The following is a 12,086-nucleotide window of genomic DNA, read 5'->3' as shown; positions in this document are numbered from 1 at the left end:
CCACTGACAGGTGCGACCAAAGCCGTTGTGGAACGAGTAAGGGTTGTAACGTCCCTCTGGGCCGGTGCCTAGGGGCCTTGCACTGAGCGCACACCGAGCAGGAGGAAACATAAACCCTCATGTCCTTTGCCAAGGTGGGCCACCAGTACATCCCACTAAGACAGCGCACTGTCCGACCGATGGCCGGATGACCAGAGGAGGGTGACGTGTGGGCCCAATAGATCAAACGGTTGTGGACAGCAGACGGAACGTACAGACTTCCAGCTGGACACTGGAGAGAAGTGGGCTCTGCACGTATTGCCTGCTTGATGTCCGTGTCCAGCTCCCACATTACCGGTGACACCAGGCAAGAGGCCGGGAGTATGGGAGTGTGATCCATGGACCGCTCTGTGTCATACATCCGGGACAGTGCGTCTGCCTTAGCATTCTGGGAACCTGGTCTGTAGGACAGGGTGAAGACAAAACGGGTAAAAAACATGGCCTACCTTGCTTGACGAGGGTTCAGTCTCCTCACCGCCCGGATGTACTCCAGATTGCGTTGGTCAGTCCGGATGAGAAAAGCGTGTTCATCCACCTCAAGCCAATGTCTCCACACCTTCAACGCATTGACGACAGCCAACAACTCTCCGTCCCCCACATCATAGTTTCTTTCCGCTGGGCTGAGCTTTCTTCGAAAAGAAGGCACAGGGGCGGAGCTTTGGTCCCGTACCCGAGTGCTGAGAGAGCACGGCTTCTATCCCAGCCTCGGACGCGTCCACCTCCACTATGAAAGCCTTTGAGGGATCCAGATGCACCAGCACGGGAGCCGAGGTAAACAGAGCCCTCAAGTGACCAAAAGACCTGTCCACCTCAGCCGATCACTGCAAACGCACCAGTCCCCCTTCACCAGTGAGGTAATAGGAGCCTCTACCTGACCAAAGCCCCGGATGAACCTCTGGTAGTAGTTGGCAAACCCTAGAAACCGCTGCACTTCCTTTACCGTGGTGGGAGGCAGCCAACTACGCACAGCTGAAATGCGGTCACTCTCCATCTCCACCCCTAACGGAAAAGCTGACCACGACTCCATTTTGTTGATCCCTGCCTACAGACAGAAACTAAAACAAGAAGCTCCCGCACTGAGGTCTGTTCAACGCTGGTCCGACCAATCTGATTCCACACTCCAAGACTGCTTCCATCACGTGGACTGGGATATGTTTCGTATTGCGTCAGACAACAACATTGAAGAATACGCTGATTCGGTGAGCGAGTTCATTAGAACGTGCGTTGAAGATGTCGTTCCCATAGCAACGCTTAAAACATTCCCAAACCAGAAACTGTGGATTGATGGCAGCATTCGCGTGAAACTGAAAGCCCGAACCACTGCTTTTAATCAGGGCAAGGTGACCGGAAACATGACCAAATACAAACAGTGTAACTATTCCCTCCGCAAGGCAATCAAACAAGCTAAGCGTCAGTATAGAGACCAAGTAGAATCTCAATTCAACGGCTCAGAGGTATGTGGCATGGTCTACAGTCAATCACGGATTACAAAAAGAAAACCAGCCCAGTCACGGACCAGGATGTCTTGCTCCCAGGCAGACTAAATAACGTTTTTGCCCGCTTTGAGGACAATACAGTGCCACTGACACAGCCCGCAACTAAAACATGCGGACTCTCCTTCACTGCAGCCGACGTGAGGAAAACATTTAAACTTGTCAACCCTCGCAGGGCTGCAGGCCCAGATGGCATCCCCAGCCGCGCCCTCAGAGCAGACCAGCTGGCTGGTGTGTTTACAGACATATTCAATCAATCCCTATCCCAGTCTGTTGTTCCCACATGCTTCAAGGGGGTCACCATTGTTCCTGTTCCCAAGAAAGCTAAGGTAACTGAGCGAAACGTCCGTCATCATGAAGTGCTTTGAGAGACTAGTCAAGGACCATATCACCTCCACCCTACCTGACACCCTAGACCCACTCCAATTTGCTTACCGCCCAAATAGGTCCACAGACAATGCAATCTCAACCACACTGCACACTGCCCTAACCCATCTGGACAAGAGGAATACCTATGTGAGAATGCTGTTCATCGACTACAGCTCGGCATTTAACACCATAGTGCCCTCCAAGACCCTGGGTCTCGACCCCGCCCTGTGCAACTGGGTACTGGACTTCCTGATGGGCCGCCCCCAGGTGGTGAGGGTAGGCAACAACATTTCCACCCCGCTGATCCTCAACACTGGGGCCCCACAAGGGTGCGTTCTGAGCCCTCTCCTGTACTCCCTGTTCACCCACGACTGCGTGGCCACGCACGCCTCCAACTCAATCATCAAGTTTGCGGACGACACAACAGTGGTAGGCTTGATTACCAACAACGACGAGACGGCCTACAGGGAGGAGGTGAGGGCCCTCGGATTGTGGTGTCATGAAAATAACCTCACATTCAACGTCAACAAAACTAAGGAGATGATTGTGGACTTCAGGAAACAGCAGAGGGAACACCCCCCTATCCACATTGATGGAACAGTAGTGGAGAGGGTAGTAAGTTTTAAGTTCCTCGGCGTACACATCACAGACAAACGCTCCACACCGCGTGGCCGCGGCCACCCTAATCTGGTGGTCCCAGCGCGCACGACCCACGTGGAGTTCCAGGTCTCCGGTAGCCTCTGGAACTGCTGATCTGCGGCCAACAAGGCAGAGTTAATCTCAGCCTATGCCTCCCTCCAGTCCCTCGACTTCTTGGCACTGACGGAAACATGGATCACCACAGACAACACTGCTACTCCTACTGCTCTCTCTTCGTCCGCCCACGTGTTCTCGCACACCCCGAGAGCTTCTGGTCAGCGGGGTGATGGCACCGGGATCCTCATCTCTCCCAAGTGGTCATTCTCTCTTTCTCCCCTTACCCATCTGTCTATCGCCTCCTTTGAATTTCATGCTGTCAAAGTTACCAGCCCTTTCAAGCTTAACATCCTTATCATTTATCGCCCTCCAGGTTCCCTCGGAGAGTTCATCAATGAGCTTGATACCTTGATAAGCTCCTTTCCTGAGGACGGCTCACCTCTCACAGTGCTGGGCGACTTTAAACCTCCCCCGTCTACCTTTGACTCATTCCTCTCTGCCTCCTTCTTTCCACTCCTCTCCTCTTTGACCTCACCCTCTCACCTTCCCCCTACTCACAAGGCAGGCAATACGCTCGACCTCATCTTTACTAGATGCTGTTCTTCCACTAACCTCATTGCAACTCCCCTCCAAGTCTCCGACCACTACCTTGTATCCTTTTCCCTCTCGCTCTCATCTAACACCTCCCACACTGCCCCTACTCGGATGGTATCGCATAGTCCCAACCTTCGCTCTCTCTCCCCCGCTACTCTCTCCTCTTCCATCCTATCATCTCTTCCCTCTGCTCATACCTTCTCAACCTATCTCCTGATTCTGCCTCCTCAACCCTCCTCTCCTCCTTTCTGCATCCTTTGACTCTCTATGGCCCCCTATCCTCCAGGCCGGCGCGGTCCTCCCTCCCGCCCCCGTGGCTCGACGACTCATTGCGAGCTCACAGAACAGGGCTCCGGGCAGCTGAGCGAAATGGAGGAAAACTCGCCTCCCTGCGGACCTGGCATCCTTTCACCCCTCCTCTCTACATTTTCCTCCTCTGTCTCTGCTGCTAAAGCCATTTTCTACCACTCTAAATTCCAAGCATCTGCCTCTAACCCTAGGAAGCTCTTTGCCACCTTCTCCTCACTCCTGAATCCTCCCCCCTCCTCCCCTCTCTGCAGATGACTTGTCAACCATTTTGAAAAGAAGGTCGGCGACATCCGATCCTCGTTTGCTAAGTCAAACGGCACCGCTGGTTCTGCTCACACTGCCTACCCTGTGCTCTGACCTCTTTCTCCCCTCTCTCTCCAGATGAAATCTCGCGTCTTGTGACGACCAGCCGCCCAACAACCTGCCCGCTTGACCCTATCCCCTCCTCTCTTCTCCAGACCATTTCCGGAGACCTTCTCCCTTACCTCACCTCGCTCATCAACTCATCCCTGACCGCTGGCTACATCCCTTCCGTCCTCAAGAGAGCGACAGTTGCAACCCTTCTGAAAAAACCTACACTCAATCCCTCCGATGTCAACAACTACAGACCAGTATCCCTTCTTTCTTTTCTCTCCAAAACTCTTGAACGTGCCGTCCTTGGCCCAGCTCTCCCGCTATCTCTCTCTGAATGACCTTCTTGATCCAAATCAGTCAGGTTTCAAGACTAGTCATTCAACTGAGACTGCTCTTCTCTGTATCACGGAGCGCTCCGCACCGCTAAAGCTAACTCTCTCTCCTCTGCTCTCATCCTTCTAGACCTATCGGCTGCCTTCGATACTGTGAACCATCAGATCCTCCTCTCCCACCCTCTCCGAGTTGGGCATCTCCCGGCGCGGCCCACACTTGGTTGCGTCCTACCTGACAGGTCGCTCCTACCAGGTGGCGTGGCGAGAATCTGTCTCCTCACCACGCGCTCACCACTGGTGTCCCCCAGGGCTCTGTTCTAGGCCCTCTCCTATTCTCGCTATACACCAAGTCACTTGGCTCTGTCATAACCTCACATGGTCTCTCCTATCATTGCTATGCAGACGACACACAATTAATCTTCTCCTTTCCCCTTCTGATGACCAGGTGGCGAATCGCATCTCTGCATGTCTGGCAGACATATCAGTGTGGATGACGGATCACCACCTCAAGCTGAACCTTGGCAAGACGGGGCCGCTCTTCCTCCCGGGGAAGGACTGCCCGTTCCATGATCTCGCCATCACGGTTGACAACTCCATTGTGTCCTCCTCCCAGAGCGCTAAGAACCTTGGCGTGATCCTGGACAACACCCTGTCGTTCTCAACTAACATCAAGGCGGTGGCCCGTTCCTGTAGGTTCATGCTCTACAACATCCGCAGAGTACGACCCTGCCTCACACAGGAAGCGGAGCAGGTCCTAATCCAGGCACTTGTCATCTCCCGTCTGGACTACTGCAACTCGCTGTTGGCTGGGCTCCCTGCCTGTGCCATTAAACCCCTACAACTCATCCAGAACGCACGCAGCCCGTCTGGTGTTCAACCTTCCCAAGTTCTCTCACGTCACCCCCGCTCCTCCGCTCTCTCCACTGGCTTCCAGTTGAAGCTCGCATCTGCTACAAGACCATGGTGCTTGCCTGCGGAGCTGTGAGGGGAACGGCACCTCAGTACCTCCAGGCTCTGATCAGGCCCTACACCCAAACAAGGGCACTGCGTTCATCCACCTCTGGCCTGCTCGCCTCCCTACCACTGAGGAAGTACAGTTCCCCGCTCAGCCCAGTCAAAACTGTTCGCTGCTCTGGCCCCCAATGGTGGAACAAACTCCCTCACGACGCCAGGACAGCGGAGTCAATCACCACCTTCCGGAGACACCTGAAACCCCACCTCTTTAAGGAATACCTAGGATAGGATAAGTAATCCTTCTCAGCCCCCCCCCCCCTTTAAGATTTAGATGCACTATTGTAAAGTGACTATTCTACTGGATGTCATAAGGTGAATGCACCAATTTGTAAGTCGCTCTGGATAAGAGCGTCTGCTAAATGACTTAAATGTAATGTAAATGTAAACTGAATTGGTCCACCCACCCACACAGACAGCATCGTGAAGAAGGCGCAGCAGCGCCTCTTCAACCTCAGGAGGCTGAAGAAATTCGGCTTGTCACCAAAAGCACTCACAACTTCTACAGATGCACATCGAGAGCATCCTGTCGGGCTGTATCACCGCCTGGTACACCGCCTGGTACGGCAACTGCTCCGCCCACAACCATAAGGCTCTCCAGAGGGTAGTGAGGTCTGCACAACGCATCACCGGGGCAAACTACCTGCCCTCCAGGACACAAGAGACTGAAAACAGCTTCTATCTCAAGGCCATCAGACTGTTAAACAGCCACCACTAACATTGAGTGGCTGCTGCCAAACACACTGACTCAACTCCAGCCACTTTAATAATAGGAATTGATGGGAAATTATGTAAAATATATCACTAGCCACTTTAAACAATGCTACCTAATATAATGTTTACATACCCTATGATAATATGTATATGTATATACTGGTCCTTCTGTAGCTCAGTTGGTATTTGTAACAGGGTCGATTCCGGGACCACCCATACGTAGAATGTATGCATGACTGTATATAAAAGCGTCTGCTAAATGGCATATATTATTATTATTATCATCTACTGCATCTTTATGTAATACATGTATCACTAGCCACTTTAACTATGCCACTTTGTTTACATACTCATCTCATATGTATATACTGCACTCAATACCATCTACTGTATCTTGCCTATGCCGTTCTGTACCATCACTCACTCATATATCTTTATGTACATATTCTTATCCCCTTACACTTGTGTCTATAAGGTAGTAGTTTTGGAATTGTTAGCTAGATTACTTGTTGGTTATTACTGCATTGTCGGAACTAGAAGCACAAGCATTTCCCTACACTCGCATTAACATCTGCTAACCATGTGTATGTGACAAATAAAAATAAAATTCTATTTGATTTAATGTGGAAATGCGATACCTTAGGAAGGAGACGGCCTGCTGGAAGAGCAGGTATTTCTCAGCCTTGACGTACAGGTCATGCTCCAACAGTCACCCAAGTACCCTGCGCACCAAGGACACATGCTCGTGACACTTACGTACCATATGGTCAAGCTGCTCCCACAACGGCTCAATAGGGATGAGATCCGGTGACTGTGCTGACCACTCCATTATAGACAGAATACCAGCTGACTGCTTCTTCCCTAAATAGTTATTGCATAGTTTGGAGCTGTGCTTTGGACCATTGTACTGTTGTAGGAGGAAATTGGCTCCAGTACTCTAAGAGCTGTCCACAGAGCATGGAGTTGCAAAATATAGTGATAGCCTTCCTTCTTCAAGATCCCTTTAACCTGTACAAATCTCCCACTTGACTACCACCAAAGCACCCCCAGACCACCACATCCCTAAAGCCAACACCTCACAGTACTCTGCTGCCTGTGATTGCTTTATCTCCACCATGCTTTTTATACAGATGGCATCAACCTGTACATGCATCTTTTCATTTGTTCTACCTCCTCATGCGTCTCACGCTAATTGTTTACTCCATGTAACTTTGTTCACACTGATCCGAAAATGACCTCAAACTTAGATTTGTCTGTCCACAACATTTTTGTCCAATCTTCCACTGTACAGTGTTCTTTTGCCCATCTTAATCTTTTATTTTTATTGACCAGTCTGAGATATGGCTTTGCAACTCTGCCTAGAAGTCCAGCATCCTGGAGTCGCCTCTTCACTGTTGACGTTGAGACTGGTGTTATGCGGGTACTATTTATTTAAGCTGCCAGTTGAGGACTTATGAGGCGTCTGTTTCTCAAACTAGACACTCTAATGTACCCCGTCCTCTTGCTCAGTTGTGCACCGGGGCCTCCCACTCCTCTTTCTATTCTGGTTCGAGACAGTTTGCTCTGTTCTGTGAAGGTAGCAGTACACAGCATTGTACGAGATCTTCAGTTTCTTGGCAATTTCTCGCAAGGAATAGCCTTCATTTCTCAGAACAAGAATATACTGATGAATTTCAGAAGAAAGTTCTTTGTTTCTGGCCATTTTGGGCCTATAACCGAACCCACAAACGCTGATGCTCCAGATACTCAACTCGTCTAAAGAAGGCCAGTTTTATTGTTTCACAGGAGTGATGGTTGCTGATAATGGGCCTCTGTACGGCTGTACGCCTATGTAGATATTACATAAACAAATCTGCCATTTCCAGCTACAATAGTCATTTACAACATTAACAATGTCTACATTGCATTTCAGATCAATGTTATGTTAATGGACAAAAAAAATAGTTTTTCTTTCAAAAACAAGGACATTTCTAAGTGACCCCAAACTTTTGAACGGTAGTGCATATTATGAAAATGTTCAGAAATTACAATGCAAAGATTTTTAATAAATATTATGTGTAGCACCTTTAAACCTTCAATGGTTGAACATTTTGCCATGTCCATTAGGTCTGATTTGCCCTGTAGTCGCTGCCAGTTTGGAAGGCTTTGTTAAGGCCTTTACCTAGCAGCCAACCGTCTTGTACTAATCCCCTATAATTACACAAAAATACTATGAAATACAAACCCCTCCATTCATTCATCCATTTATTTATTAATTCATTCATTTGTTTATTTATTCCGATGGTAACATCTACCGATCAAAAGTTTTCGAACACCTACTTATTCAGTAACCTACTCAGGGTTACTCTTTATTTTTACTATTTTCTACATGAGAGACAGTTTCATCATAGCTCTTGATGGTTTTTGCAACTGCACACTTGAAGAAACTTTCAAAGTTCTTGAAATTTTCCGTATTGACTGACCTTCATGTCTTAAAGTAATAATGGACTGTCAATTCTATTTGCTTATTTGAGCTGTTCTTACCATAATATGGACTTGGTCTTTTACCAAATTGGGCTATCTTCTGTATATCAACACAACTGATTGGCTCAAACACATTAAGAAGGAAAGAAATTCCCCAAATTAACTTTTAAGAAGGCACAGCTGTTAATTGAAATGCATTCCAGGTGACTATCTCATGAAGCTGGTTGAGAGAATGCCAAGAGTGTGCAAAGCTGTCATCAAGACAAAGGGTGGCTATTTGAAGAATCTGCAATATAACACTTTTTTGGTTACTACATGATTCCATATGTGTTATTTCATAGTTTTTATTTCTTCACTATTATTCTACAATGTAGAAAATAGTACAAATAAAGAAAAACCCTTGAATGAGTTGGTGTTCTAAAACGTTTGACATTGTAGTGTATATCTCTATTTGGTACATTATAAGTAGGGTTTCCTTTATGTTGTTTCACAGGGTAGGCTATAACCAACACAGACTTTGTACTCTACCCTTTCCCTGAAATGTTATTGGACATTTTGACCCCTCTCCCTCTGCCTATAACGGGTTACCACACTTCAGGATAAATAAGGTTTCAACTTGCAGACAATAAATCAATAGACAAAAGTGTATTTCAGCTCAGAGACAAGAGTGGGAACAACCAAGAGCTGCAGCCTGTAGACTCCTTCCAGTGGTTTAACTTATATAACCTGTGTAACCTTGCCTATACGTAAATAAACATGTAAAGTATTAACTCATCCTCGTTGAATGTCTTGGAATAATCAGTCAACATTTCAGAGACATCTGGTTAAGAATGTATACATGCATTTCCTTAGCCTGGTTTTGAAAAGGTAACTTTAATTATATTTTTCTATTGTCTTTTGATAATACATTATCTTATGATAACAAAGTCTACACTTTTAGCCTATTCTGACAGTTCTGCAACCCAAAGTCATCAGCCGGGACAACTTGGCATTCATGCCTTGGCAGCCCCTCCGTGTCGCCTCAATACCAAACAGTTCACATAACACATATTTTTCTCCTTTTCACAAAGGCATTTGCAAGACATACAGGGTTTGGATTCAGTTATATTCTATTATGTTTGTATCTGCACAAATTATCCATACAATAACCATTTGAATATTTTCTTTCAGTAAATTCTCATTTAATTATCGTAAATCATTACCATCACTCTTAAATATATGCAATCCAAATTCTCTGATCATCTTCAATATTCAGATCATTTTTCATTGGCGGGGGCTATAAATTTACTAAAACTATTCCTTACCAAAAAACACATCTTTTGTGCATCTGGGGCACCTCGACGTCATTCTTCAAAAAAGCTTTGTCCAGCTGACGATCTACTCCCACTCGAAAGACCTTTAAATTCTATCTGTGAGGCTGGCAGAATGATGCAGTACCTTCAACTGTGTTCAATTTCAAGTAAAGAGACTTCGGGGCTCCGCCTCCGAATGGGAGGTGTGGAGTAGGGTGAAGTTGACCCTAGAGGCTGATCTTGGGCCAGTTTAGCATTTTCCCCACTGATTGTTGATGTTAGGATTCCGGGAAGGAAGCTGATCCAAGATCTGTAGGCCTTCATAGGGGAAATGTCACCCCAGAGCAATGGGAGGTGTAGCCTACCGTACCATCCTATTGAATGAACACACCCACTCTATTAAGAACAGGACATAGGAAACCTGTGGTACCCTGACATGAACCTGGGCCCGCAGCACCACTCACCAGAGCTGTTGTGTCCATGTATTTTGGAGGCCTACATGAGAAACATGTTTCCACCAGGGAAAATGTAAAGGTATACCCTAACATCAACAATCAGAAACCCAGAATAAGCTACATGTATCGGTGAAACAAAAACATTTTACTGTGTCCACTTTTCCTAGTGTAAAGAGGCCCTACCCTCATCAACAGCTCTCGCAAACGAACTCAAATCAAGATGATACTACTGTCATGCCAATCTTCCTCCAAGTAGCCTACACTCCAAACTGTGTATGTGGCTCTCTGTCCCCACTCAGTGGACAAAGCTATCCCCACACCACACAGGCTGTGTGGGATTGATACGATCATAGACTTCGTAAATTAGTTATAGGAGCATCAAATCGTATTTATAAGGGTAGCTTAACGTTGGTTTAGAATAATAAGCCTATGGAATTTCATGGGGTATATAATTTATTTGTTGAAATTACTATTAATGTTACAGACTGTGGTTTTACGTTATCCTCTCATTAACAAATATCTAGGCATATTGATATAAAAAATATAAAAATTATATTGTAATGACCTGACTAGATCATAAAGGAACAATTGTCCAGACAGAGGGTTGAGTTTACGAATTGACGGTTTATTAAACCAACTTTACACAGGATACTGTTTGGCCGTAGCCCACGCCAAATAAATGAAAGATAGCCCACAAGCCGAACGTGACCTTCTCTTGTGAAGCCCAGATGTCAGAGAGAGAACAAAGGCTGAACCTGGTCTTAACTTCCAATGCTCCAACCCCCCAACCCCCCTCCACGATGCCCGGAATCAGAACATTCCAGGCATTCCCGTGATTGGCAGATAGCAGGTTGATTGGCATGTCGGACCCAGCGAACACTGGGCACTGGTAAGTACAACACAACCACCTACTAGCCTAACACATAACACACAGCTGTCTGTGCGGGACGCTACAATATCAAAGGGTCTGCATTTTTTTGGACACAGAATTCATTCATGCAGGTCATTGTAATGAAACAATATCGCTGTATCCAAGTCTACAACAAAGCCAATCAAAAGTTTTGGGAATAAGCGCCAAGGAACGTGTGGGCAGAGATTTCCTGAATCCTGAGTGGTCCGACCATTTCCCAAGGAAGCGTCACATCTATCTGTGTTAGCGGTGTTCGCTGTACAGACAAGGCAGAAGATGTAGTCCAACGTATTTGTTTGTTGTATAACGCATGTGAGTAGCACGGTTGTGTTTCTCTGTTTTAACCAATAGGCCTCAGTAACCAGCTGTAGGACTATTCGTGCCTTCGCCGGACTCGCACATAGAGGCATTGATACAGTATAAACAGTTTCAAACGAGTAGGCTAAACCTCTGAAATCGGTTAATTTCGAATACAACTTCATGCACTGCACACGAACACATAGATATGGGCTTTTTATTTCCTGTTTCTCAAAATTCATAGGGCACTCGCACATCTGAGCCATCCTTTTGTAGGTGCATGGCAACAGTTGAACAAGATGAGAAAAAAACAAGAAACCCGCCCACTGCTCTTGCTACTATCACTACTCTTTAATACGCATTATGCGTCTGCCTCAAGGTCTTCTTCAGAGCTCTTTTTCGCATCTTATTCCAAATGTCTGAAATACGATCAGTCACTAGCGGGGTCTAGGCTTTGCCACCATTTGTAGTCTGTTTCCTCCAAACGTGGTCCTCACTCACTATTCCCCATCCCACCTCTGGCACAAAATTAGTTGGATGTTTCATTAGACTATTTAAAGGCACAGTCTGTTAGATGTCTACTAATTTCAAGTAATTGATCAAATATACTTTTGAAGTTGGAAGTTAACATACACTTTAGCCAACTACATTTAAACTCAGTTTTTCAAAATTCCTGACATTTAATTCCAGTAAAGATTCCCTGTCTTAGGTCAGTTAGGATCACCACTTTATTTTAAGAATATGAAATGTCAGAATAA

The 12,086-nt window shown here is 46.6% G+C and overlaps 1 protein-coding gene across 1 annotated transcript in view; it reads right to left on the bottom strand.

Annotated features, from left to right (window-relative positions):
• Positions 1 to 9,844, bottom strand: part of LOC118369850 (cysteine-rich protein 2-like) — a 31,630-nt gene extending 21,786 nt beyond the window's left edge. Inside the window, exon 1 of the mRNA XM_052498727.1 lies at positions 9,679 to 9,844. Within this exon, the coding sequence (XP_052354687.1) occupies positions 9,679 to 9,721 (43 nt within the window). The 5' untranslated portion in view covers positions 9,722 to 9,844. The remainder of the gene's footprint in view (positions 1 to 9,678) is intronic.
• Between the last annotated feature and the right edge of the window lie 2,242 nt (positions 9,845 to 12,086).

The sequence above is a fragment of the Oncorhynchus keta genome, chromosome 36 (genome assembly GCF_023373465.1).
Source record: "Oncorhynchus keta strain PuntledgeMale-10-30-2019 chromosome 36, Oket_V2, whole genome shotgun sequence".
NCBI classification, from domain to species: Eukaryota; Metazoa; Chordata; class Actinopteri; order Salmoniformes; family Salmonidae; genus Oncorhynchus; species Oncorhynchus keta.
The sequence above is the reverse complement of the archived record's forward strand: the minus strand, read 5'-3'. Positions and strand labels throughout refer to the sequence as shown.